General features: G+C 36.5%; 3 protein-coding genes and 2 non-coding genes across 6 annotated transcripts; 2 read left to right on the top strand and 3 right to left on the bottom strand.

The window, feature by feature from the left end:
• Positions 1-1,785: 1,785 nt before the first annotated feature.
• Positions 1,786-4,211, bottom strand: LOC111793808 (uncharacterized). The gene is made up of 2 exons (XM_023675857.2): positions 3,697-4,211; positions 1,786-3,454 (listed from the first exon to the last, which is right to left on the bottom strand). The coding sequence occupies exon 2, from the start codon at positions 3,423-3,425 to the stop codon at positions 2,589-2,591; it is 837 nt and encodes a 278-aa protein (XP_023531625.2). The 5' UTR covers positions 3,426-3,454; positions 3,697-4,211; the 3' UTR covers positions 1,786-2,588.
• LOC111794122 (U1 spliceosomal RNA) lies at positions 1,789-1,949 on the bottom strand. The gene has a single exon (XR_002815017.2). It is a non-coding gene; the product is annotated as a U1 spliceosomal RNA (small nuclear RNA).
• Positions 4,212-4,910: 699 nt separating the features above from the next.
• Positions 4,911-10,824, top strand: LOC111793806 (uncharacterized). 2 transcript variants are annotated; one of them, XM_087123593.1, is made up of 6 exons: positions 4,911-5,442; positions 6,226-6,326; positions 6,522-6,619; positions 7,286-7,557; positions 8,046-8,098; positions 10,138-10,503. In XM_087123593.1, exons 1-6 carry the CDS (start codon positions 5,055-5,057, stop codon positions 10,171-10,173), a joined length of 948 nt encoding a protein of 315 aa, XP_086979719.1. In that variant the 5' UTR covers positions 4,911-5,054; the 3' UTR covers positions 10,174-10,503. The 2 variants fall into 2 exon arrangements, with proteins under 2 accessions (XP_086979719.1, XP_023531624.2); XM_023675856.2 differs by having other exon boundaries at positions 4,913-5,442; positions 10,486-10,824.
• Positions 10,825-14,973: 4,149 nt separating this feature from the next.
• Positions 14,974-20,344, top strand: LOC111793805 (rhamnogalacturonan I rhamnosyltransferase 1). Its single transcript, XM_023675855.2, has 8 exons — positions 14,974-15,942; positions 16,050-16,117; positions 16,200-16,288; positions 16,374-16,539; positions 16,728-17,017; positions 17,110-17,314; positions 17,395-17,552; positions 17,686-20,344. Exons 1-8 carry the CDS (start codon positions 15,687-15,689, stop codon positions 17,930-17,932), a joined length of 1,479 nt encoding a protein of 492 aa, XP_023531623.1. The 5' UTR covers positions 14,974-15,686; the 3' UTR covers positions 17,933-20,344.
• Positions 20,345-23,099: 2,755 nt separating this feature from the next.
• LOC111783744 (small nucleolar RNA Z247) lies at positions 23,100-23,235 on the bottom strand. The gene has a single exon (XR_002813425.1). It is a non-coding gene; the product is annotated as a small nucleolar RNA Z247 (small nucleolar RNA).
• Positions 23,236-23,261: the final 26 nt, after the last annotated feature.

The raw sequence follows: 23,261 nt of genomic DNA, 5'->3' as shown, positions 1-23,261 counted from the left end.
ATGTGTTTTAAAACTGTGAGCTGACGATGATACATCGGTTGGAGATGGAAACGAAACATTCTTTGTGAGAGTGTGGAGACCTCTCTCTAAAAGAACATTTTAAAATCATGAGCATGACGACGACGATACATGGGCTAAAGTAGACAATATGTGCTAGTGGTGTACTTGGGCTAGAATAAGTGTGAGATTCCATATCGGTTAGAGAGAGAAACGAAATATTTCTATAAGAGTGTGGAAACCTCTCCCTAGAATATGGGTTTTAAAACTATGAGCCTGACGATTATATGTAATGGTCTCAAGCAAACAATATGGGCTGCTACGAATGTGAGATCCCACATTGAGTGGGGAAAGCACGAGAAATTCTGGCGGTGGGCTTGGGCTACTACAAACGTGAGATCCCACATTGGTTGGGGAGAGCAACGAGAAATGAAGCATTTCTTACAGGACTGTGGAAACCTCTCCTTAGAAGACACGTTTTGAAATCGAAAGCCTGACAATAATACGTAATGGGCTAAAGTGTACAATATTTGCTAGCAGTGGGTTTGGATTACTACAAATGTGAGATCTCTATTTCTTATAAGAGTGTGTGACGAGACGTGTTTTAAAACTGTGAGACTGATGGTGATATGTAACGGGCCAAAACAATTTATATTAAGAAGTTGAAAATAATGCTACGAGATTAAATTCAACTTCACGAGTCATGGAAGTGCACCAAGAACTCTAGGTCATGACAAAATGTACAAGGACGAGAAATACATTGTCTTCTAGAATATGGCTCGAGTAGTTGGGTGCATGCGCTTCGTCTTACGAGTCATAGGCCGATGACGTAATATTTATTTATTTATTAAAAAAAAAAAAGAGAAGGAAAATGTGGGAGATATATCACAATCAAGAAGATTGGGAAAAAGATATGGGTTTGGAAGGGGAGAGGATTGGTTGTGTTGTGGAGTTGTAATGGGCGTCGCTGTCCTAAGCCACCACCAACTATGGGCTCAGCCCCCTCTCAGGCCCAGTCGGTTGGAATGGGGACATTGACATTTCAGTCTAATTGGGCCCACTTATCATGTGATTTCTGGGGCCCACCCCAATATTCCTATAAATATATTATTATTATTTTGTATTTTCCAACATTTCATGGGTCAACGTCTTCCAAACTATGCCAACCCTTCTTCAAGTAATTTTGCCCAAAAGTGGGTTTGTAAAAGTACATGATAATAACCCATTATTAATAAAAGTTTCTTTTTTTCTTTTCTAAATTTTAAAAATGTGTTTAAATTGTATATTTTGTTTCCTGAAAATTATTATATAACTATTTAAGTAAAATATAGATTCATCTCTTAAACTCGAAACCCAAAATAATAAATTTACATATTAGTAATTTTAGTTTAAAAGGGGAATAAATTAGAAAATTAGACCGAAGGTCAAAAGAATAATTAATAGGGAATTGAAGATGTAGGAGTGGAAAGGACGGCAGGTGCGTCGTTTGGACGGGGCATTCAAAACGTCGCCGTCGGGTCAGCTTGCATCGAATTTAATCCAAATTTGAATAATAATTTTAGATATTTTTCTGTTTTAGATATTAACCCAAATATTTATCCATTTTCCGCTTTTCCATTTCATTACATTTATAATTAATTATGTGGGTCTCTTTCATTTATTTAAATCTCCCTTGCATCTCAATTTCAATTACCCAATTTTTTCTTTTTATTTGAATAATTCAAATTTTATTAAATGAATGAAGAACAAACCATTTGGGCCGCGAGAATAAAGTTTGTAGTTCAAAAATAGGCAGGGGCCGCGCGTACGCAGGCCCCCACTACCACAAATTATGACGTAGGCTCTGCCTCTTGAGCAGACCTTAGGCGGGCACCCCTCCTAAGTGCAATGGAGGTCACCAACCTAGGCCATGGGCTTTACTGATCGCCCATTGACCCCGTCCAGGTAAGTATGTTATCCAGGAGCCACTTCCTTCTCTTTTATAGTCCCACTGCTACGCTTTCTTCCACACTCTTCCGATGTGGGACTCTGCTGCGCTTTCTTCGGTGTGGAACTTTTACAATTTCTTTCTTACTATATTTAATGTTGTGAATCTAAATATTTACTCTATTCTTCCTAAATTTGAACCATGTTCACATAACTTTATAGCTATATTATTCATCCATTTGAATCAACTACAATGAAGCCGATATAACAAGATTAAATGTTCGTCGTGAGATTAGTCAAGACACGTATAAACCAACCGACCCTTCTCTCAAACTAACTTGACATATTAGAACTCTGAGATCCCACGTCGTTCGGAGATGAAAACTAAACATTTTTTTACAAGGGTGTAGAAACCTCTAGCTATAAATGTATTTAAAAACCTTGAGAGAGAGTCCAAAAGTTCAAAGAGAACAATATCCGCTAGCGGGTGGGCCAAAACTAAAATGAACAATCTTACTTTTAAAAACACATTTTTATTGAAAATGAAGCCATCAAAATTACAGCCAAGAGGAAGTTGTGGCATTCACGCATGTAACGTAATCAACACAAAAGATGTTGGAGGTATATGTACATCTTTTTCTCTGCACATTTAGCTTTCTAAGCTTTCAAACACCTTCTTCGTCTCCTCCTCTTAACTGTTGGATTGCATTGTACAGTTTCCTTCGGGACCCGACAGACAATACGCCGATCTCTTTGAGATCTTCAATGGTCAGCAACGGCAAAGCCTCCTCGTCTACCTCGTGCATCTCGAACACACCAGCATACTTCCCAAATCCAACCTCTTCTAACCATCTACTAACAGCATTTGTATTCTCATCTTCTAATCTCATTCTTTCTTGCGCCCGAGCTTTCTCACCGGTAAATTGCGCATTGTTGTTTGACTTAAGCTCTCGATGCATCGACGGTTGATCGATACCGTACTCTTTGCTAGTCGTTGGTGTTTGATGATCAGAAGAGTCACCAAAACCATTAGCAGAATTACCTGTCCCCTCACATTCCTTCTCGTCCATCGAGAAGTCATCGGAGCTATGTTTCGAGCTCCAACTGCCACCGAGAATGGCGTAGCTGTTCTTGCTACGCCCCCGACGCTTCATATCTCTACACTTCCTAGTCACATCACTAAACTTCATGGGACATTCCAAAACCAATTCAGAAGATTTGAGGTTATTGGTGTCCTCTTCATTGTTCTGCAACTCTGTTGAAGTTTGTGGGGAGATGGTGAGCTTGGGAGTGAATGGATTCAAATCTCCAAAAACAATGGGGTTATGATCTTCATAACCCATGGTTTGGTCCAAACCATTCTTCCACTCCTTATGAGCTAACTTTCCCCTATTGCTATGAGAAAACCCACAGGCCCAAGCTGCAGATATGTCCCCAATTTCCCCAAGCCTAACATTTGGACGCCTCTGTCTCTTCGAGTTCATCACATTCATAACCAACATGATTCCAGAAACCAGAGAACACAAGAACCCTAATTCAAAAGGCAATAGATATTGAATCTCAGCTCCAATTCAATTCACACTACATTAGCTTCAGATATATCAATCAATACGCAAAAGAAACACAAAAAACGAAATCTCAGCGTCGCGAAATGAGTAATTTACACCAAGAAACAGAATCAGACAAAACATTGACAGTATAATCGCAATCCGATGAGAAACGAAAATCGCATAAGGAGATATAATCTAGAGGGAAAGAAAGGAAGAATCGAACCTCGAATAGCCAAGAACTTCGACCACAAAGTGAAAATTTGACTGTTTCTTCAAAACCAACAGCGAGGATCCTGGATTTCTATCCACCAATAGAAAAACTCGTTGAAAACTGTCGCTGTGCGGCAACTTGTACGCATTGGATCCAAAGGCAAGCAAAAAAAAGTGAGAAATCAATGAGAAAAAAGGGAAAAACTTCCAATTAAGAAGTGGATTTCGCTACTTCTGTTCTTCCCACTGGTTTATAAGACGGATTCGAGATTTGGAAAAAGGGGAAAAGATTGACGAAGACACTTGAAATCGAAAACTTTCAATTGGGTCAAAGAGAATGAATTGGGTAGATTGTGGTGTACAGGAGAGCTGGTTGAGTTGGTGGCTTTTATGGTGCCGCGTGGATGAAAATTGGCGTGCTGCGCTGTGAATGGATAGACGATACGGTTCGTAGATGATGGTTTTCGAAGTGAAAAGGAAACTGTGGGAATGGAAAGACGAAGAAGAAGGGGATTGTCGTGGAAGCTTCGCGAAGCTCCCAATGGATAAGAACGAGGAACAATTTTTTTTTTTTTTTTTTTTTTTTTTTTTACAAAAAAAAAAAAACCATAAACTTATTTTAAAAAATCATCTAACTCATAATATTATTTTATACATTTTTTATTTCCGTTTCAAATAATTATTATAATAAAGAAATTTAGAATGTTCTTTTTAGGTAATCACAGGGCGACATATGACATACGAACGTTATTATTTAGTATAGTTTTCAGTATCAACTACCATGAATGGTTTTAGCTCAGTGTAACGTTCTTTGGTGCTACCCATCTGGTAGGACAGTTGTCACTGTCAAAACACTGCAGAATTGTTCAGTTGCAAACTTTTTGTCTAAGTATCTCACATTTTAAAAATAAATTAAAAAAAATTAGAGGTATAAAATTTAAATAAATAGATTTAATGGTTAATCATTAATCACAAATTTCTAGAAGGGTAGATCATAGAATATACGTAAATTATAAATTTTAAAATTATTAGGGACTGAATTTAATTTATTTCAACTATAGAAATATTTTTAAAAAATGTAGATTTAATATATATATATATATATATATATATATATATATATATATATATATATATATATATAATTATATTGGATTTAATTTATATATTTTTTAAAAATTAAACTTAAAAAATATTGGATTTGCCCATTCGTCGATGACACGTGGAGCAAGGAGAATGCAGACCAGCGTGAAAACGTGCGGGCTTCCCTCACCGGATTTTGTCCATCTTCTCCTCTATTCTCACATCCCGTCGACGCGCGACCGAAACTAAGGAGCACAGAGCGCGCGTAGTGAGATTCGAGGTTCCGCCATGGATTTTTGGAACAAAGCTCGAAGTTTTGCTGAGGAAACAGCGAAGCGCTCACAGGAGCTGACTCTGGAAGCTGCAAGGCGTACCCACGAGCTCTCGATCGGATCCTCTAGACTGTCCGATATCGTTTCCGAGACTGCTAAACGCTCCAAGGAATTTGCTAACGAAGCCTCCAAGCGAGCTGAACAAATTAAAGCGGAAGCTGTTAAACGAGCTGATCTCATCAAGCACTTGGTCGAAGGGTCTCCGCCGTCTGGCGCGCTCAAGGAGAACGCTTATGATGAAGAGACGCGGGAGGAGGATTTGCAGCGGTTTGGGATAAACGAAGAGCTGAGGGACTTCGTCAAAGGGATCACTATGAGTACATTTCGAGATTTTCCACTCGAAGGTAATTGATTCATTTTCTTGAATTCTCTGTCATTTTTGCTGGTTGCTTGAATGATTAAGGAGCGGGGGGACGGAATGGCGATAAACAGGGGGAGAAAAAATAAATGTAGACCGGAATTATCAAGAACTTAAGCTTTAAAAGTGAAGACTATTAAGCTTAACTGAGCTGACGAATTAGCGAAGGTTGAATCTCAATATAGAGGGGGACATTGAATTTGAAGAACTACCTTAATTGGCAGAAACCATCCCAAATCATTCATTCCCCAATATCAGAATTAAATGCCGGTGCCATGCTCTGGAATATCTGCCGTGTAATAAGTTGAAGCGTATTTAACAGGTTTAATTTGGAGCTTTAGCTCAGTACCATTGCAATTATTTGAGGACAACGAGGGAATGACCATTCCATTTGAATAGAGCGGGAAAACGGTCCATTAGTGAAGTCTAGAGCCTTATTTAAGCCAATATGCTTTGAAGTGTGAAACAAATTAAATTCCTATTTGTCCACTTACATGACCATTTGAGGTTGGGCTTGAAGAAATTTAGCTAGAGAAATTTGATATCCTTCCCTCAGATCTTGGCAACTCCAAACCCATTAAAATCTCTTGTTGCTGAAATTATATGCACCTAATAAAAAAACCCTTTGCACTGTTTAATCTTAACCTTTTAAGCCAATAAATCTCTTGAGATGTTAGCATCTTTTTAACGATGATAAATATTACATGTTTATTTGTTTCTCTCCCACCAATATTTTATTTTTAAAACTTGTTCATTTCCCTTTGCGTAGATGATTCACAAATGTCCAGTGTCCCCACAGTCTCAAATATTAGTCAGGATCTAACTGAGTGGCAGGCGAAGCATGCAAGTCTTGTTCTTTCAACTGTCAAGGTACTATTATTAATAAACTTGGCAACCTTGAAGATGAACGTAGATTTTTTCAGTTCATTGTATTTTTGCATTCTATTATGCATGCCATGAAGATGGGCTTGAGGAAATGAATTTATATTTTCCGTACTTCCTTGAAAACATGCATTATTACGATGTATATGCTTTTAACCTTCATTTTAATTTCATGTATGGCAGGAAATTTCTAAGTTACGTTATGAATTGTGTCCACGCATTATGAAAGAGAGAAAATTCTGGAGGATTTACTTTATGTTGGTGAACAGGCACATAGCACCGTAAGTTTTAAGTTTTGGGGCTCGTTCGAGCCTTCACTCTGGCTTTAAACTTTGAATTTTGATTGCTAAATCATCACAGCGTCTAGATTTGTATTGCTTGTGAACTCTAATAAGGCATAACTAAGAGTGGGAAACGCAAAAAAAAGCTATGTGTGTGTGTTAAGACCTTAAGAACAAAAGTTATTGGATTGAAGACCGAAAACTTCGAATTTTGAGTGCAAATAGTTACTTCTTTTTCTAGATTGGACAATGGAGGCCCAAAATCCCGAGCGACTAGTGCATTTAAAAAAGAAGGCGAATACTTTAACAAGGCTAAAGTGCATTTAATAAGTTACCTATTGCTAGTGGGCCAAGGAAGCAAACTCAGAGAATGGCTTGCGCTGAGACATTATTTCTTATAAAGCAAATACCAAATGATCATCAGAATTTTGTGTAATATTTTACTGAACACAACTGCTGAAAATTTTCTTAGACAACTTATTTTTTGCTTTTCCCGATTTCTTTCCTTCACTGAATTCTGTAATGACTCAGTTGATCATAAAAGAACATGTTTACCAATTTATCAACTCTTCTTTCGTGTCCTGATCTTCAGTCCTTGATTTTCTTCAAGAATTTCATTAACAAAATGTCACAATTTTCTTGGTCTTTGTTCTCTTACTTGTCCAGCTATGAGAAAAAGTACATGGAGGATGCCATACTGAAATCAGCTAAGCAAGCTGAAGATGGAAAGATGGAACCTGTTAAAACTGAAATAACATCTACATCTCAGGAGGAGGAGAAAGTTGCTCCAGCCTCCTCATCAAGTGATCAGGAGAAGAAAATTGCTTCAACCTCCTCGTCAAGTGGTCAAGAGAAGAAAAATGCTCTACCCTCATCAAGTGATCAAGACTTGGATGTATTTCTTCTTGGGGATCTTGGAGACAGCGATGAAGGTCCAGGTACGGTGCCATAATTTATTGATATGTGCTCTGTATTGATGTTTTCTGAAAAATAAAACACACGTCTAGAAAATCTCTTAACAAAGATCTGTTCCTTTGAAATTATTGACTGTGAATTCAAAATTCTTGATGATAACTCTATAATACATGATCTTTGACAAATTGTTGTTGTCAAGGGGCTGTATTCGCAATTGGCATATACCTTTTTGAGTCCTACTGAACCTTTTTACGAGGCAGAACACAATTTTGCTCACTTCTTTGTCTAAAAGGAAGACACTCTAGACATGTGATTCTTTTGCTTGAAAACAAGTGATTTGACGGAGTGCCCACCATTTGTCACTTCCATGGTTTTAAACATTATTTGCTGCAATTATTGGCAATGAGCATTGCATGCACAGTCTATTTATATAATTGCTTGTCCATTATTACTGTTGATTTCATTTTGTCATTTGAAGTTGGTGCCACTGATCTTCTTCCTGGTTTTTCAGATGATGGAGATGAGGACTTTGATGATGACTTTGACAAGATGGTTGACAGTTCGGTAAGTAGAACCTATCATTTGCTTTCCTTCCCCATTTTCATGTTTGACTAATATGTTGTGTTTGATGCCACAATTGCACTTCTTTGGGACTCGTGAAATGATTGCGTCCTTTTATAACTCATGAAATGGTAGTCTTGTTTTATGTAACAACCTGCTTTTCAAGGGATCCAAGCTGCGGACCGTTACCTATTGACGTGGAAGATTTGAAAATACGCATTTAATTTAAAACTTCTAAACGTGCATGCACATAAAGAAAATTTAGCTTTACAGACTAACAAAAATACCTTACAGACTAACAAACCACAACGACACACACAGAAAAAAAAAAACTTGGCATAGGAAATTCGTAAAAATCTTGAAATACAAAGATCAAGGGTTCGTAAGAGAAACATATCAAAGGGATACGAGACACCGATCTAGCCCAAAACTTCATAGCCCCTAGCTCGTGTGTGCCTCCGTCTCGACCGCTCCTTCATGCCTCATCTTAAAATTTTAAAGTAGTAAGAATGAGTATATAAAATGTACTTAGTAAGCAGTTTGTTGGTAGTTCTAGTTCGTTATTAAGTTTTATTGATCTTAGTTCATTCGTTCAGTGTCTTATTCTCCTTTGGGGGTTCATTCCCCACTATAGGCTCTTCCTAGGTTACACCCTAGATCTACTCATTTGACGTCGCTTGATCTCGACCCCTTATGTGAATATGTAGTCCTCTTCTCCTTAAGTTCAACAAGCCAGAAATCGCGTGATTTGGTTGAGATTTGAGGGAGATATGAGCTTCAAAAGTTTATGAAAAACCATGAAAACCCTTACCTCCGATGATGCTTGCAATCCTTCGTTCCTTGACCTCCCTCGGCGAAAAACCTCCCAACCGACACACTTGAACACCTAAGGAAAGGTTACGAATTTGAGCTTGAACAGTTGCTGACGACTATGGGGTTTTCCTTGAGTTTTCCGACAATTCTTCACTCTAACCTGAGTGTCCCCTCCCTTAAATCACCTCCTCCGCACTCTCTCTGCTCTGAGCCGACGGTTTCGAGTTGTCCCATCACCGCCTGCACTCGTTTTAGGACTCATGAAACGATTGTGCGATACTTACTTTCGCCCTTAAGTAAGTCAGCCAACCCAAACTTGGATCGCTGGTGGCACTATCTCATTGTCTCTATCCCATTACTGAAAAACGGTTTTAGAATATGGGGTTATAGAAAGTTTTGGAAAACATTATTTAGGAAGTAGATGTTATACGTTAGCCGATAGTAAAAGTCGATATAAACATTGATGGCATACAACTCAAGTAGGAAAATATGAGAACTAGTTGTACCCCTCTAGTACATTATAAGACAAATTGTATTTAGTAGGTGTAGACATTAAAAGTGGCGTAAACAACATTACAAGGAACTTAAATAATTATACTAGAATGGAATACATTCAAAGGAATGTAAAAGGTTTGAAATGGGAAAGCAATCATGGGCAAGACAGACAAGTGCAATTGTGATACTTGACATCCCAAGATTTTCATTTAAGTCTAATGAATTCTGTGTTATTATGTTGCTGAGTTCGCGATCAAACCCCTCCCCACCCCCCACCGATTAAAGATTTTCAGTTGCTCCCAAGAACTCTTAGAAGGTTTGATTTAGTTCCTATTGCAAGAAACAGTTCAAAACAACCAATAACAGTTTTCTTAAAACAACCTTGAAAGGTTTAAAGTGAATAAGTTCAACTCATGGTAGCCGCCTACCTAGGACATAACATTATAGAGTTACTTTGACAACTAAGTCTAGTAGAGGTAGGGTTAGATGGTGGTTCCGTGAGAATAGTTGAGGTACACATAAACTGGCCCAGACAGTTTTTCTAAAAAAAATAATTCCTTGAGTTTCATGCCTTACTGGAATTTGCCGGTGCTGGAAGATAAAATCTGGAAAGATGTTACCCATTGTTTGGTATTGAATTTTGTGTTAAACCATAGGATGATGAGAACGACAAATTGTAGACTACTGTATGCTTGTTTTCCTCATATTGGTTCATTGTTTTCATCCATTTGAAGTCCTCTTCTATGTTCCTGGCTGTGGGGGTCGGCTGATGTCAAATAAGCCAAGTCATATCACTACACTAGATGCCAAACAAGGTCTGTGTTAGAAAAAATAGTTTTATTCTTCAAGAATCAACGACATCCATATGCAAAAAGCTCCTTGAAAACACCACCAACCCCAATTCGTTCTTTTTTTAGCACCATATCCCAGCAATACCTGAATTATTTGGTGCATAGCCCTAAACTCGTTTAGTTTCCGTTAAGATTGCCTTTTGGTGGCTATTGGAATTTAAAATCTGATTATATTCTCTCTTTTTATTGCGCACCTACTATTTGGTAATGAAATTTGTCTTAAACCTACAGGATGGGGAGCAAGACAAACTGTAGGAGTTACATACTGCGTCATTGCTTCTCATCCATTTGAATTGAAGTTGTCTCTGTTCTGTTCTTGGGCGGGTTTCAGTGGGATAAATGATGATCCAATAAAACCCAAGTCTTCTCCCTCCACTAGAGCAGCTCTTGCAGCTGCACCTGTGCTGGAGAAAAATGGTAATCTTATTGTCATTCTTTTGAGGGAGGTATTATTTTATGTACAAAACTCTTGTATACTTCAAACTTCAAAGCCTGAGCATCTTGGCTTGCTTGTTTTCCATTCTGTACAGCTCTGAGCACTCTTAACTATTATCATTTTTGTCCTCCTTATAGCCCTCTTGACATTTGATTAATATTTCTAGGCTGATAGGTCTAGACAGATTTGATCCCCAGTTCAATTTATTTATTTGTTTCTAAGTTTGAGGATTTGAATCTTTGGTCTCTAAATAAAAAGTATATATCGATTACTGTTAACTTATATTTACATCGACGATGAGTTAGAACGGTACAGAATTATAACACGATTATATTTTGCCTCATTTTTTAATCATGTCATCTCTAGTTCTTCTCAAATACATTACTCACTTCCATTCAAGTGCACTAAGGATTACTAATGATTATATTGGCAAATGGAGTACTCATCAGATTTCAATATTCTAATTAAATAGGCTGAACTATCAGGCATGGTCTATGGTCTATGTAATGAACATGCCCTAACACTGTGGAAACCACTAGCATCACTCATTTCATAGACTATTTCTTAGAAGTATGTTAAACAAATTAAATGGTGCAGAACACGCCTCTTTCGAAAATGGTGTTTGAAAGTAACGTAAAAGTTAATTTAGAAGCATTTCAAAATATTGTTAAAATAGCAAAATTAAACATCAAAATGATTTGTTCGTAAGTACCATATGATTCTTCTCTATTAGTTCATCGGTGTACTGATATAATTATGTGAACAAATGTAAAACGACCTAACTAGTTGATAAGTGTTCTTAATCAAAACACTTATTATAAACGTACTTCCATATATAAGAAAGGTACATAACAAATAATGTATCGAGTATTGTGACAGACAGTCTTAAAACATAAGATATGAACAATGAAACGTGGGGAAAGGTAGAACAATGAAACGTGGGGAAAGGTAACCCTATATTGACATCGTTATTCTCCTAGTCATCACAAACCATTGATTGATTTAAAATAGCAACGTTGAAACTCATTTCTACCATTTATTCAATATTTTCTTTGGATTATGATAGACATATTTTCTATAATTCATAAATTTTAAAATGAAAATTCTCACAAAAATTAAAATAATATTTTCATTCAAGCCACCATTGTGGATTTGTTAGTCAACGCGTGGCATGAAACCAAGGGTGGGTATGGTTGAAAATGTCAACCCCTCATGGTTTATTGTTTTATGTAAATGATTGCTAATTATTCAATTAATGACATTAACACCACTAATTATTTTTTCCAACTTTATATTATATGAATTATGTGACACATTAAATAAACTTCGTACCAGATTTATAAATATCATAATCCTAATATTTAAATACTGGCATAATACAGCACATGCCAAAAAAATTCCTTTTTTATTTATAAAATAAGTATTTTTTTAATGGAATATTGGTTGGATACAAAATGAATAACCTAAAAAAATAAATTTAAATATATAATTTTAACCTTCATTTTTTTTAACAGGGACTGTATTAGTAAATTTACAATTTAGAAACAAAGACGACTTTATTATGAAAAATATTATATATTTTTTAATTTTTTTAAAAAAGAATCTCTTATAAAAAAATAAGACAATAATTTTGAAACCAAAGTAATTTAATTAATGATTTTGATTCTATAAAAAATATATTAAAAAAATATACATTATTTAAAAATGCTTTTTTAAATTGGGTGATGTCTGCAATAAATTAATTATCAAAATCATAAACTATAATTTGCTTGACTGAATAATTTTATAACAAAATATTAAATATTCAAAACATGAGAAAATTCCCTTTTTTAATAAATAATTAAAAATTATTTAATTGAACTTCTTGTTGAGAATATTATTCTCTTAATTATTTCTCTTAATATGGGAATGGCCATAATTTTCTTTGAAATAATTAAAGTAAAGATTTAATTTAATTATTCCCATAGATTTATTTAAAAAAAAAAAAAAAAAAAAAAAACAATAAAGTCTTCATCATTATGGGGGAGTTAATTTTTGAAAAGCCAATAATTAATCATATAAATTATAAAAATGAAAATCATATTTATTAAAATAAAAAAAGTCTTCTCTAATATTATATTTCATTTGAAAAAATCAAAGTCTTACCATTGTTTTTTTCCCATTGTATTAGTGTTCATAATTTTTCTTTTTTATTTATATATATATATAACAATAAGTTTGTGTTTCTACGTCACTAAATAAAATATTTATAAATATATAATTTAATAAATAAGATACATACATAATTATACATATATATATATATATATATATAGTCTAAAATCTTTTTTTACATATTGGTCTTTGTTTCTATTAGTTAATAATCATAATAATAATAATTATTATTATTATTATTTATTTATGGTGAAGTATATACATATATATATTTTTGCAAATATTTATTTTGATTAAATTAATGAGTACTTAGAGTTTACATATTATTATTTTTGTTCAAAATTATAAGAGATAATAAAAGTTGTAATATTTATCTAATAATGAAATTAGAATTTTAGATTGAAAATTAATGAAATTTGCGAGATAAAGGAAAAAACATCCGAGGCTTAGCCAATCCCTAGCCGCAACGTGGCCCTCGGGCCCACTGAGGTTGGGACACCTATTTTTGATGTCTCACGCGAATCTATGAGTGTTGTACCCAATTGCGTCTGTCCATGTAGGACATCTCTTTCAACGTGGCACTATGGGCCCCGCCAAAACTGACAGGATTCTGACACCTGGCCACACAGCTTCATCACACGGCATAGAAGGTATGGAAAAGGTGAATAAAAAAAAAAGACCGTTGCGATTGTGGCCCTGTCGTCGTTCCAGCTCCGTCAAGACGTCGCAACCGACACTTTAACGGAGGTTAACGGTGTAAGTTTTAAAAAAAAGGAAGCCAGCTGTCATTCCACGCAATCAAAACAATGTATCGGCAAAATATCGTGGGTCAATCTCTGTTTTTACAATATTTTTATCCTTGTTGGATTATTATTATTTTTAGATTTCTTTCCCTATTTATTTTAAGGATTTTTTTTTTTGTTTTTTTTTTTAAATTTCTCAAAATGTTGCTTTTTTTTGTTCGACAGGTTTGATTTTATTTTATTTCTTCACTCTGTTTAAATGTCTTTTTTATTTATTTATGGTCCATTTGGTGTGTTATTAATTTAATGAATATGATGGATTTGTTTTTTTCTTTAATTTACTTAATGAAATTAAGTTAGTCAACACGAGGAATTTGTTTTTTTAACATTTATTTAATCAAATTAATTCAGTCAATTTGATGGATTTAATTTGTTTTTTTTCCCAAAATTGTTTTTCTTAAATTTTAAAACTAAGAGTACTTAGATTAAATAATTAAATATTTGATTTTACTATTTTATTTCATTTTTATTAAAATAAAAATTTCACTTAATATATATGATATAATATTATATCAATTATGCATTTAAAGAACCTTTTTTCCACGTAAGATTATTGATCTTTAAAGTTTAAATTGTGTGAAAAAAATCTTAATTTATTTAATAATTTTAAATTTATATAAAAATATTGAATATGTCAAAAAAAAAATTAACACCTTTAATTATTATTATTATTTTTTAATATTATGAGAACATTCAAAATTCAAGAATTTATTACATGTTTGTTAAAATTCATAGATTTTATTCAAATATGCATTTTTTTTTTCTGGACAAAGCATTTAATAAGTTGAATAAGTTATTTAAAATGAAATCATATTTGATTACTATTTTTTGAATAAAGAAACATTGATTAGTCGTAGAATGCTTTTGTTAATAATAATAATGAGGCATGGGCAACGTTTTATTACGTTAAAAAAGAACTATAAAACTTAGATTTGAAGCAAAGTGATTATTTTTAATAACTTAGATGAGATGAGGAAATTTATTATATTTTTAAAAATTCAGACTGAAAAAAGTAACCTTGTAAAAATTCATAAAATGTAAATAAATAAAAAAAGAATTATCAGAGGATATTTGTAAAATATCGCGATATATTGTCGGCGAATCGACAGCAGATTAAATGCAAGCAAATGTAACCAGCCATAGGATTCTGCCACGTGGATAGTAGACCTGTCTGATATTGAACACGTCATGTAAAGCTTTTTGATGACAGTGGGCCCTGGTTTCTTGATGTTTAGCTGGCCTGCATTTATTGGTCTGTTCCTTTACCATGGGTGAGCAGTGAGCCCCAACCCAACTCCACCGTCACCCGCGGCTTAATTTCTTTGCGGTGTACGGCATCTCTCCCTCTCTCTCTCTCTCTCTCTCTCTCAGTGTGTGTGTGTTTGGAGTGCGTATACACTAGGCCACGACCCTTTTGCTTATCAAACTCATCATCTCTCTCATTTCTCTCATTTCTCTCTCATTTCTCTCTCTCTCTCTCTCTCTCCCTTTTTATATGTCTGTTTTTTTTGCGGTTGCGCTGTCGTAGGTTGCCGGCGGAGAGTGGAGGAGCATAGGGAGGCGACATTTTTGGAGGCGGAGAAACCAATCCCATTTGGGGGTTTGAATTTGGGTACCCAATTGGGAGGATCTCATTTAGGGGATTGAAATAGGTGTTGATTGAGTTTGAGATGCGGCGTAGTCTTTAGAGAGTGGATTTCTTTTATGGTAATGTGTGAAGAGTTTTGAAGTCTAGATTTCGCTTTTCTTGTTTCTTCTTCCAATTGGGGTGTTTTTAAGTGGATTAGATTGGTGGATTATTGTATTAGATGCATTTAGATTGGGACTTTGGGATTGAATCAGGGACTTCTGTTGGATACTTTTGCTTTTGGGCGTTGGATTTTCTGATACGGCATTGACCCAATTCAGGGGGAATTGAAACGACGACGTCCTTGACGTGGATCTCGGATCAGGAGGGCAAACCGTAGTTGTCCGTTTTAGTGTAAGATGCAGCGGGGGAGATCCAGAGGAATTGTGAGTGGACGTTGAAGAGGAGGTGGATGGTGATGGGGTTGAAGAGTTCTTCAATGGTGTCGTCGGGGAGGTCGAAGATGAAGCTATGGATGATCCGCGCAATGACCTCTGTTTTGCTTTGGACTTGCATCGTGCAGTTGACGGCCTTGGGGGAGACGTGGGGGCCAAGGGTTTTGAAGGGTTGGCCTTCTTGTTTCTCTCAGGAATCTGCATCGGTTGATGCGTTTGGTATCCCCAATAAGCCTGTTCCACTTCCCCCCAAAATAGTTCTTCCTCCTAAGAGTAAGTGTTCTTCTGTGGTGGATTATGATCATCTTGTTTCCTATGTTTTAGGACACTTTGTGGTTTCATGTGCTCTCTTCATTCTGTTCTTGTTTCTGTTTATGTAGGGGTCTATAAGAACAATGGTTATTTGATGGTTTCCTGCAATGGAGGACTCAATCAAATGAGAGCTGCGGTGAGTGGGAACCACATTTTAGGACACTTTTTGTTTCTTTTTGTTGTTTTCTAAGTTGTCCTCCCTGTTCTATGCTGCACAGATTTGTGATATGGTTACAATAGCAAGATATTTGAATGTAACACTTATTGTACCTGAACTGGATAAGACTTCCTTTTGGGCTGATCCCAGGTTTGTTAATGGATTCTGCTATGCTAAGTTTCCATTTCTTCTCTAGCGGGAACCTTCATTTCGATATCTTTCGATGATGTTGCAGTGAATTCCAGGACATATTTGATGTGGATCATTTTATTGCATCATTGAGAGATGAAGTGCGCATATTGAAGGAGTTGCCTCCCAGGCTCAAGAAGAGAGTGGAACAGGGAAGGATTTATTCCATGCCACCAATAAGTTGGTCTGATATATCTTACTACCGTAATCAGGTCAGTTTTCTCTCGTTCGCCCCGCCTAATCCCCGCCCGTTCGCTCCTGATATTTGACATACATACCCTAAGCTTCAAGTTTCAATTGGGTCATCTTAAGTAATCTGTGTAGCTCTGTATTCTAATAGAACATGGCCTTTTTACTGCTTGGAATTAGTTTTGAGGTAGTGTTTATCCTCTCCTTATAGGTTCTTCCTCTGATTCAAAAATATAAAGTTGTGCATCTAAATAGAACCGATGCTCGACTTGCCAACAACGGTCAGCCTATGGAGATTCAGAAACTACGCTGTCGGGTAAACTTTAGTGCTCTGAGGTTCACTTCCCAGATTGAGGAGTTGGGAAGAAAAGTTATAAAGCTCCTACGCCAGAATGGTCCTTTTCTTGTTCTTCATCTCAGATATGAAATGGACATGTTAGCATTTTCTGGGTGCACCCAAGGCTGCAATGATGAAGAGGTTGAAGAGTTGACAAGAATGAGGTTAGTCTTCCACTGAAAAAGGTGACCAATTGTGACATTTGGGTAAGTGTTAATTTAATCTCACTCATGGGAACTCATTGTTGTGTTGGTAGATATGCTTATCCCTGGTGGAAAGAAAAAATAATAAACTCTGAGTTGAAAAGGAAAGATGGTTTGTGTCCATTAACACCTGAGGAAACTGCACTTACACTGAGGGCACTGGATATTGATCCCAATATCCAGATTTATATTGCTGCTGGCGAAATATACGGTGGCGACCGGAGAATGGCTGCTCTTGCAAAGGCTTTTCCAAAATTGGTTAGTAGATGTGGATATCAATTTCTTTAGCTCTGGTATTTGATTGCCATGTCTTTAAGATCTTTGGACTGTTGAAACAGGTAAGAAAGGAGACTTTGTTGGAACCTTCAGAATTTGGGTTTTTCCAGAATCATTCATCTCAGATGGCAGCATTGGACTATCTTGTTTCCTTGGAAAGTGATATATTTGTTCCTACGTATGATGGAAACATGGCTAAAGTTGTCGAAGGTCATCGCAGGTACGGGGTGACACCAGCTTCGTTTATTAACTAGATTGTTAATGTGAGATCCCACCAACATAGCCCAAAGAGAACAATATCTTCTAGCAGTGGGTTTGAACTAACTATTTGTTTAATCATTCGTCTTTTGTAGGTATCTCGGGTTTAAGAAGACGATCTTATTGGACAGAAGGCTACTTGTAGATATGATAGATCAGTTCGACAGAGGAATTCTTAACTGGGATGAATTCTCGTCGGCAGTGAAAGAAGCTCATGCAGGTCGGTGGGGGAATCCTACCAAGAGATTGGTCATTCCAGATAGGCCTAAAGAAGAAGATTATTTCTATTCTAACCCAGAGGAGTGTTTGCAATTGTCAGAGGAAGGATTCAACAGTACATGATCTACATGATCTACATAAATATGTGGACTTCTGATGATTACATTTCCACTACTGTTCTCTCAGCTCTAGATTCCTTTAGTAAAGAGAGATTTAACCTTGCTTGGGGATTGATCATGAAGATTAGTATGAGAGATTAACTTCTAAAGAATCTGAGGGAATCTGTGGAGTTGGCTGAAGAAGATGTTTAATGTTTTGCCGTATGCAATTCCTGTATAGAAGAAGAGAGCAGAGGAGGTTAGATTGTACACAGAAGAAGGTGCTAATGCTATAATTCATGGAGTGGAGGGGTCAATCTATAATCTTTCACTTTTTTTTTTGTTTTCATTCTGTTTCTTTTCCAATTTTTTTGTTTTTCTTTTGAATCTCAACCATAAATCATGTGATTTCGATAGGTTTATATGTTCATCATATACCACAAATTACAGTATATTTTGACAGTTACTTTCTTCCTTGCTTCCTGTTGATGGCTTCAGTCTGTTAATGGAAGACTACTTCTTACCTGTTTCTTTGTGAGTTACAGAGAAGGTTGTGGAGAGGCTGGTAGGGCGGAGAAGGCAGTTAGTCCATACAGCTGAGTAAGAAGGGTGAATTTTGTTCAATTTGAAGCTAAATCTTATGTATTAGCATATGAGTTCGTTGTGCTACTCAATTTGAATCAGTTTTGTGAAATGGTGATATGGAGGAAGAAGATGGTCGGATGGATGGCTGCTGGTGGACAGAATAAAATAATGGGTTATTTCTTGAGTGTTTAGTTGGAACATGTTTTTCTTTTTATTTCCTTTTATTCTCAGAAAGTGACAGGCTTGGTGAAAAAGGGATGCTTGTTGATTGGTTGGTTGGCTTGGAATTTATGGGAGGGAGGGTAGGTAGGGAGAGTAGGGAAGGTATGTGTATTCTAAGCACAAAAAGAGCCCATAGATTCTTGTTGAGCTTCATGAACAATAAAGTCAGCTTGTTCCTCATTATACCAAACACCAACACTAATTTAGAATATGTTTCTTCTTTTGTTGTTAAATTTTAGTCACTTTTACAATTATGCCCCATTGTTTTGACACCTTTGAAGCACCACTTGTTGATGATAAAGACAATTGGAATAATAAATACAAAAAGAAAGGCAAATATGAAATTGACATAAATGTGAAAACACCAAGTGAAAGGGTATAGTTGACTCTTCTTCTTTTACAAACTTAAAATGGGAGGGGAGAAATTAACTCAATGCCCGCAGAATGCGAGATATTAGTGGACGGAATGAAAAGAGTATGTATATGTAATTGAAGGATGAAAGGGAGGCTTTATATTATTAAAAGATCAATCATAATTTACATACATAACTGGAAGACTTGCGATTAAAAAACGAAAAGGAAAAAGAGAATTAAAAAAAAAAAAAAAAAAAAGCAGCTTCTCAATATATTAGGTGGAAGCTATCAAGTTTATGCAAAACTGTACCTCACACTATTGAGGACATATTCTATTTATATTGGCAAAAGATTAACTAATAGATCCGATTTCATAGGAAACTAACGAAGTAAGCCTATTCTTATGGCATGACTAACTTCAAGCTATTCTAATGGATTGACCAATTCTAACAGTCCCCTTCAATCCCAACAAGTCTTGTACATGTTGAGATTGTTACAATGTGTAGTAAAAGGAGTTTTAGACAGTGGTTTTGTCAGGATATCAGCTACTTGATCACTTGATGAAATGAACCGAACTTCCATTGCTTTACGTGCTACTTGTTCTCGAACAAAATGAAAATCAACTTCAATATGTTTCGTTCTAGCATGAAATACTGGATTTGAAGTTAAATATGTAGCTCCGAGGTTGTCACACCAGAGGCGAGGAGCCTTTGATTGATACACGCCCAGTTCCTTCAGTAATGACTTGATCCAAATCATTTCTGCAGTAAGATTCGCAATGGCCTTGTATTCTGCTTCGGTGCTTGATCTTGACACTGTAGCCTGTTTTCTGGAACTCCATGAGATTAGATTTGCTCCAAGAAATACAGCAAAGCCGCTAGTTGAACGTCGATCATCGGGACAACCAGCCCAATCAGCATCAGAAAACCCCGACAACATCATGGTTGATTTCTGAATTTTCACTCCTAATGCTAGTGTGCCTTTAACATAACGAAGAATTCTCTTCACAGCACCCCAATGAGCATCAGTAGGTGTATGAAGATATTGACACACTTTATTGACAGCAAATGCCAAATCAGGCCTAGTCATTGTCAAATATTGTAGTGCTCCCACTGTACTTCTGTATTTGAATTGTTCTTCAGCTGATAAGGGTATTCCTTGTTCTCTGAATAATTTTTCAGCAGAACCCATTGGTGTAGACATAGGTTTGCATTTTTCCATGTTTACTCTTTTCAACAAATCTAAGGCATATCGTCTCTGTGACAGTATGATACCATCTCGTGTTTTCTTGACTTCAATACCCAGAAAATACTCAAGACCACCCAAATCTTTTACTGCAAAATCTATTTTCAATTTCTGAATCAACCTTTCGGTTGCTTGATCAGAGGAGCTCACAATAATTATATCATCAACATAGATGAGCATATAGATAGTTATCTCTCTGTTTTTGAGAATAAAAAGAGATGAATCAGCTACTGAAGCCTTGAAGCCTAACTCAATAAGTTTTCCAGTCAACCTTGAATGCCAAGCTTTTGGGGCTTGTTTCAGGCCATAAAGGGCTTTCTTGAGCTTGCATATGTAATTCTTTGGTTTGGCTGAGTCTTGAAATCCTGGTGGTTGTCGCATGTACACTTCCTCTTTCAGAATTCCATGCAAAAATGCATTTTGGATATCAACTTGTCTCATATTCCAGCCCTTGGTTACTGCTAGCGAAAGAATGACCCTGATTGTTGACGGTTTGATCACAGGGCTAAAAGTATCAGTGTAATCAACACCAAATCTTTGCTTGAATCCTTTGGCAACTAATCTTGCTTTTAATCTTTCAACTGACCCATCTGCTTTTCTTTTCACTTTATACACCCATTTACTATCAATGAGATTTATTCCAGGTTTGGGTGGAACTAGATCCCAAGTGGCATTTCGTTTTAGCGCTGAGAGCTCATCATTCATTGCTCCTCTCCATCTTGGATGTTGCATGGCTTCCTGCAGGTTTCGAGGTTCAGTAGCAGTCTCTATGATCGGAGTTGTGATAGTTACAGCGCTTGCGAATTTTCTTGAGGTTTCTGAATATCTGATAGTTCCATCAGTGAATTGTTTAGCTTGTACAATGTTATTTCTCAACCTTGTTCGCATTGGATGTTGACTAGCTGCTTCAGTTGGTTGATCAGACACATGTTCATGAGTTTGGTTTTGAGCATTGATCGAACTGCTCTCAGCTTCATATTCTGCAATTTCCTCTGAACTTCTTGTATTATCTGCAGAAGATAAGCTGACACCAGACAAGTTGTCACTAGCAATATTATCAGTTTGACCATCATTCATATGGGAATTACTAACAACTGGTTCAATATCTGTAAGAGCATTTTCAGTGTAAAAACTAGCAAGTTTGGCTAAGGCTGGAAGTAGAACAGGATGATGTGGATTTGTGGTTTTGTTTGGTGGCTTAGATTCTTCAAAAGGAAAAATATTTTCATCGAAAACCACGTCTCTAGAGATGTAAATACGTCCTGTACTTCTATTTAAGCATTTATATCCCTTATGAGAAGAACTATAACCCAAGAATATACATCTAGTAGTTCTGAAACTCAGTTTCTTGTTGTTGTAAGGCCTTAAATTAGGCCAGCAAGCACAGCCAAACACCCTAAGCATGGAGTAGTCTGGACTTTTACCAAACAATTTATGAAGTGGTGTGTCTTGTTGTATGGTTCGGCTGGGCATTCTATTTATAAGAAAGCAAGCTGTGTTGAAAGCTTCATCCCAGTAGGATAGAGGCATGTTGGCTTGAGCGAGTAAAGCAAGGCCAGTTTCTACAATGTGTCTGTGTTTTCTTTCGACTAACCCATTCTGCTGGTGTGTGTGAGGACAGGAGATATGATGTTCAATGCCTGTGGATTTGAAATAATTGTGTAACCGATGGTATTCACCCCCCCAATCTGATTGGACGGAGCGAATTTTGGTATTTAGCATAGTTTCAACATGTTTTTGAAATTGAAGGAACACAGACTCAACATCAGATTTGCATCTCAGAAAGTAAATCCAAACATAACGACTAAAATCATCAACAAAGGAAACATAATATTTGGAATTATTTACTGACGCAATGGATGGACCCCATACATCAGTGTGAATTAATTGAAGGGGTGCTGTAGATACATGCTGAGAAGAACCAAATGGCAATTGATGTGCTTTCCCTAATTGACAAGCATTACAAATTGAGGAAGAGGGAATATTAGTATCTATAGCTAAATTATTATCTTGTAGAATTCTAATGGTAATTGGAGATGCAGGGTGCCCTAGCCTTCTGTGCCATTGTTCTTTCGAAAGTTTGGCTGTCAGCAAGGCTTGACTGAAATTATGCGGTAGAACGTATAGGCCATTCTTACATCTACCGTGGAGCAGGAGTTTCTTCGTGACTCGGTCCTTAACCAAAAAATAGTTTGGGTGAAATTCTACAACAGCATTATTATCAGATGCTAGTCTTTGTACTGAAATTAGGTGCTTATTGATTTTAGGAACATATAGGATATGTTTCAGAACAAGAGATGAACCAGAAATTAATGAATTCCCAATATGAGAGATAGACAAACCTGCGCCATTTGCAACCTGAATTTGGTCGGTGCCAGTGTAGCGTTCTCTGGTGGTAAGCCTCTCTAGGTCATTGGTGATATGATCTGTGGCTCCAGTGTCAACATACCAGTTTGTGTCACTAGTGTATCCACTGGTTGCCAAAGCTGCTTGTTTGAGATTATTTTCGGCTTGATATGCCTGATCAAATCTGTGCCAGCATTGCAAAGCATCGTGATTGGGCTTACCACAAATCTGACAGACAATGCCTGAGCTGCTTTGTGTCTTTGATGGTTGACGTCCAGGATTGTTCACAGTACGCCTTGATTGTCCATGACCACTATTTAACTGACGACTACGACCGCGACTACCTCGACCTCCATTGGCACCTCCACGAATGGATATCCTATTGACATTGTTAGCAGATGAAAGTTGCTCAAATGTACCCTTACGCAAGTGCCGCATCTCATAGCTCAGCATGTGAGCATACACGTCGCTGACAGTGTATACATCTGTTCTGGTTGTAATGCTTGTGACTAGAGGATCATAATCTGGACCAAGTCCTTGCAGCATGTAGGCGATGAGTTCTTCATCCTCTATTCGCTTGCCAATGGCAGCAAGTGTATCAC

Source organism: Cucurbita pepo, chromosome 4, assembly GCF_057944985.1.
Source record: "Cucurbita pepo subsp. pepo isolate OVF chromosome 4, ASM5794498v1, whole genome shotgun sequence".
NCBI classification, from domain to species: Eukaryota; Viridiplantae; Streptophyta; class Magnoliopsida; order Cucurbitales; family Cucurbitaceae; genus Cucurbita; species Cucurbita pepo.
Note: the sequence above shows the minus strand (reverse complement) of the source record. Positions and strands in the feature narration are given on the sequence as shown.

What these genes read in the sequence shown, in the direction of transcription:
- LOC111793808 (XM_023675857.2), bottom strand. Translation starts at nt 3,425, where the DNA reads ATGTTGGTTATGAATGTGATGAACTCGAAGAGACAGAGGCGTCCAAAT.
- LOC111793806 (XM_087123593.1), top strand. Translation starts at nt 5,055, where the DNA reads ATGGATTTTTGGAACAAAGCTCGAAGTTTTGCTGAGGAAACAGCGAAG. An exon ending in TCGAGATTTTCCACTCGAAG is followed by an intron (nt 5,443 to 6,225) that starts GTAATTGATTCA and finishes CCCTTTGCGTAG; the next exon opens with ATGATTCACAAATGTCCAGT. An exon ending in GTGAACAGGCACATAGCACC is followed by an intron (nt 6,620 to 7,285) that starts GTAAGTTTTAAG and finishes TTACTTGTCCAG; the next exon opens with CTATGAGAAAAAGTACATGG.
- LOC111793805 (XM_023675855.2), top strand. Translation starts at nt 15,687, where the DNA reads ATGGTGATGGGGTTGAAGAGTTCTTCAATGGTGTCGTCGGGGAGGTCG. An exon ending in TCAATCAAATGAGAGCTGCG is followed by an intron (nt 16,118 to 16,199) that starts GTGAGTGGGAAC and finishes TATGCTGCACAG; the next exon opens with ATTTGTGATATGGTTACAAT. An exon ending in TATCTTACTACCGTAATCAG is followed by an intron (nt 16,540 to 16,727) that starts GTCAGTTTTCTC and finishes CTCTCCTTATAG; the next exon opens with GTTCTTCCTCTGATTCAAAA.